Genomic DNA, 4,048 nt, shown 5'->3' on the forward strand with positions numbered 1-4,048 from the left:
TGTAATTGACCATTAAGCTAAAGTTGATGTTTCAAGAAGTTCAAATGGTGAACTTTGCAAATCCTTAAAGTTTTCAAATTGAAAACAGAAATGATTATGGATTTGTTAAAGTGATAAGAAATTTAAAACAAAGAAGGAATCCGGTATTCGGACAAAATAAGATTTCTACATTCAACTTGAAAACTGAAATTTTTATACCTAGCTTGTTTTTTGAGTGAAAAGGGGATGTATTAAATATGAATGTTCTAAAAAAAGTTTAAAACGAAGTCACTCACATGCTTTAAGAGTTTATATGCACAGTAAGGTGGAATTTAAAAAGTTGTGCATTTGATAGAAGGTCTATAGATGTTTTATTATCAAAACAAGTTTCGTTTAATTCATTAGATATTCTGAAAGTTGGTTAAAGAAGTGGGACCAATTGACAAGTGATCCAATGATACCTTGAATATTTTGTAATTATTATTATTATTGGTGTTTAGAAACTGCTTTAAGTTTATTTGTAATTATAAGTTATAACCATATTTTTTTAATTACTACAAGAAAAATGACTTACAGTCAAACCAAAAAAGTGTGACCATATGCGTATAGTGACATTTTATTTTTTCACTGAAAGTGTGACGGAAGGTGACGTCATCGTATGGGTCTTATGGTCACTTTAAAATGTAGTGTCTGTATGATATGAAAACATTTGGCCGTATTATAAAAGTGTGGCAAATGTGTACGGAATTTTGTTCCTTAAATATCCAATATTGTAGCGTTAAACCGTCAGTAGTCACATTTATTTAGTAATGTGGTGACTGTATATCACCACCTTGCGACATTCATGATGTTTTAGTGTAGTTGTTTTGTTTTATATTGTCACACAGATTAAATTTTATTAACACTATTGTGTATGTTTTGTAAACAAGTAATTACGGTGAGCATGATCATATTTGCTAAATGGTGACATGTAATTAATTCCATAAGTGGCGAATTGCTAATAATTAGTCACAAAAAACAATCAATTTTTGTGACTATAGTCTATCGTATAGAGACACACAATTAAGTGAAATACAATCATAAGTATTATAAAGACACACATTTTGTTAAAATTAAGGACTATTCGATATCGTATTAGCACTATTGGGTATATTTTAGACACATATAATTACGGTGAACGTGTCCATGTTCAGTAAATGGACACATATAATTAATGATGTAAGTGACGATTTGGTAGTATTTAGTCACAAAAACAATCAATTATGGTATTTATTTGCCACATAAATTGTTTTTCATGTTGTTATTTTTTAACTTAGTCACAAAAACTTTAGAATAAACATCATTATATAACAACTTTAGACTCATAATTCTTGTATATTATAGCTATTGTTAACCATTTAGCCACACGTTAAAAAATGATATAAAGTAACCATTATATAATTTTAGAGACATTGAAAACCTATAAAACATAGCCAAATTCATATTAAAGCCACAATAATTCAATTTTTATTGTTACTTTTTCTACATTGTAGACACATCAAAATAATTTAAATTAAAGTAACCAAACCCAACAATATGAAACAATATCATAACGCATAATTTCATATATAGTAAAAATTGAAATCCAAATCCATACATTAAATTCCTAATTAAAATACCAAAAAACAAAAATTGTACTAATTGAAAGTATTTAAATTATGGTAAAAAAACTAACACATCACAAACCAAAACCTAGACGTAACTAGACATTCATCTTATTAGTATTGTTCTTTGTCTTCTTGAGAATGGAATCAGATGATATGTAAGTTGGTTTCCTTTTCTTTGAGTTTTGAAGTTGATGGTCTTCATGTGATATAATATTTGGTACCTATACCAACAACATTGAAACAAAAAAATGAGTTCATTAAAAACTTAGTATACAAGTTTACAAAGAAAAAAAGTGTAATGTACAAAGAAGTTAACATAAAATGCAGGTTAACAAAAATAAAATGCAGGTTAACAAAAATTAGATGTTGTTAATCAAGAAGATTAAAGTTGACCAGCTTTCTCCGTTACGATAAATTCATAAGCATGCAACATTTCAAGTGCTACAAAAACATAAGTTAAAAGCAAGCAACCCAACATTTAACTTTTTCATTGAATAAAGTTTACCAAAAGTGAATCACAATTAACTGGCTCATAAACCTAGGCATCAACATGCCTTAATACACCCGAAATTGTGATTTGTTCCGCAAGTAAAAGCTATAAAATCAAAACTTTAGGTTACAATTTCAACCAACCGTAACTTTGGGGGTAAAAAGTAAAAAGTTTAAAAGTAAATATACCCAAACACCAATTGTCCAGCAGTGAGCACATCTAAGCTTACAGCAGCAATAAGCACCACCATGCCCAAAACCATCAAAGCTAGCACAAAAAAGGCAACCAAGAACAAAACAATCAGTCGATAGGGGAAAGCCATCAAACCCATAATATGAAAGCAAACACCAAATAACAGCATAACACGGAAAGAACTTGATAGCATCAAGGGCTGCCACCCAACAAGATACCTGACATGGGTAAAAAGCACAAATTACATAAAGCTCTCAAAAAAGCTGTCACCATCCATCACAGGAAAATTATTAAACTGCAATCAATAATCCAAAATTCCATTCAGGCCTTGACAAAACTAGAGGACATCGTCCCGCTTCCCTCATCTACAAACAGAAAAACCAAGAAGATATGAATCAAATATATATTTCAGTTATTAACTTACATACAGGGAAAGATAAAAGCCGGTGGCATAAGTCTTGAGGCAAAGGTCACAATCTTGAATCTGACCGGTGGTTGAAGGCTCGATGATATCGTCGTCGTACAAATGGGATAATCGGTGTCTTGTGGTGCGTGCGATGTACACTAATATGAATAAAGAATTAGTCGAAATAAGAATCAAATAAGAAAATAAAACATCGATACCATATAGATACCATATAGAGGCGTACCTGGTGGACAGAGACGGTCGCTGATAACGGCGACGACATATGGTAACAGCGACACGATCAACAACCGGACACGGTGAAGGAACCTGATGGCTTCGACTGGAAATTATCAATTTCTGCATTATCTCGATTTCCCTTGGCCTAATATTGTTATATGATTCTCGATCTAATATTGTTACCGAAAGGTTGCTATCGAAGTGGCGGTGTTGGCGGAGTGGAGGTGTTGGCCGGAGGTGGATCAAGTAATGTCGATGGAAGCTGGAGAGATTGCTTTGAAGAAGAAGACGTCGTTGTTTTTTATGAGAGAGAGAGAGAGAGAGAGAGCAGCAATGTGAAATTGAGAATGCGATTGAGATGGTTGGTGAGCGACGACAATAAAATGACCAGAAGAAATGGAGAGTTCTAATCAATTGATGTGTTATTGGTGGAGGCGGTGCACGAAACAGAAGACTAAGAGTACAGGGTGTTCGCCGGTTATTAGGGTTAGATAGATTTGAGAAAGGTCCTTGAAGGGAGGTTAATAGAATTGGATCATTTAAAATTTTGGGCATTGGGAATTCGAATATTTTAGATTTCAAACGTGGGAAATTCATATATTTTAGATTTAGATACGTGGAGGGAATACTTAAATCTATATATATATATATATATATATATATATATATATATATATATATATATATATATATATATATATATATATATTACATTTAGAAAAAAATAATATTTAACATTTTAATAAATATTTTTGTTAATTATATTATTTTATTTTATAATATATATTATTATTTACTATCATCTTAAAATTAATATTTTTTTAATGCAATGATAATTGTAAAACCTATGTATTTATTAATACTTATAAGTTTTTAATTACAATATAGATATTTTTATTTTACTACTAGTGGCTTGAGTTGTGAAACGAAAGTCCAATTATCCGGGGTTAGGTAGGCGTCGGTGTGGGCTTGTAGGAATCATATAGGTATGGGTGGTTAGGCGTATGGGTACACATATAAGAGTGAGGCTGGGGGTACGTGTCGATAGGGTAGATGTGGGGTGTAATTGGGATGAGCATGTGGATGCGGGTGTAGAGG

The 4,048-nt window shown here is 31.7% G+C and overlaps 1 protein-coding gene across 9 annotated transcripts; it reads right to left on the reverse strand.

Annotated features, from left to right (window-relative positions):
- Nucleotides 1-1,555: 1,555 nt before the first annotated feature.
- Nucleotides 1,556-3,542, reverse strand: LOC145128883 (uncharacterized). Of its 9 annotated transcripts, XR_013717158.1 has the most exons (5): nt 2,958-3,542; nt 2,732-2,871; nt 2,526-2,602; nt 2,304-2,382; nt 1,556-1,846 (listed from the first exon to the last, which is right to left on the reverse strand). XR_013717158.1 is itself a non-coding variant. In XM_079063667.1 (4 exons), the coding sequence occupies exons 1-4, from the start codon at nt 2,994-2,996 to the stop codon at nt 1,729-1,731; spliced, it is 372 nt and encodes a 123-aa protein (XP_078919793.1). In that variant the 5' UTR covers nt 2,997-3,542; the 3' UTR covers nt 1,556-1,728. The 9 variants fall into 9 exon arrangements, 3 of the variants coding, with proteins under 3 accessions (XP_078919793.1, XP_078919792.1, XP_078919791.1); XR_013717157.1 differs by having other exon boundaries at nt 2,304-2,672; nt 2,797-2,871; XR_013717159.1 differs by lacking the exon at nt 2,526-2,602 and having other exon boundaries at nt 2,304-2,525; nt 2,736-2,871.
- Between the last annotated feature and the right edge of the window lie 506 nt (nt 3,543-4,048).

Source organism: Lactuca virosa, chromosome 8 (genome assembly GCF_052849685.1).
Source record: "Lactuca virosa cultivar CGN04683 chromosome 8, Lactuca_virosa_CGN04683_v6, whole genome shotgun sequence".
NCBI classification, from domain to species: Eukaryota; Viridiplantae; Streptophyta; class Magnoliopsida; order Asterales; family Asteraceae; genus Lactuca; species Lactuca virosa.

What these genes read in the sequence shown, in the direction of transcription:
- LOC145128883 (XM_079063665.1), bottom strand. Translation starts at nt 2,996, where the DNA reads ATGTCGTCGCCGTTATCAGCGACCGTCTCTGTCCACCAG. An exon ending in CGACCGTCTCTGTCCACCAG is followed by an intron (nt 2,872 to 2,957) that starts GTACGCCTCTAT and finishes TATTCATATTAG; the next exon opens with TGTACATCGCACGCACCACA. An exon ending in GCTGGACAATTGGTGTTTGG is followed by an intron (nt 1,847 to 2,303) that starts GTATATTTACTT and finishes TTGTTGGTATAG; the next exon opens with GTACCAAATATTATATCACA.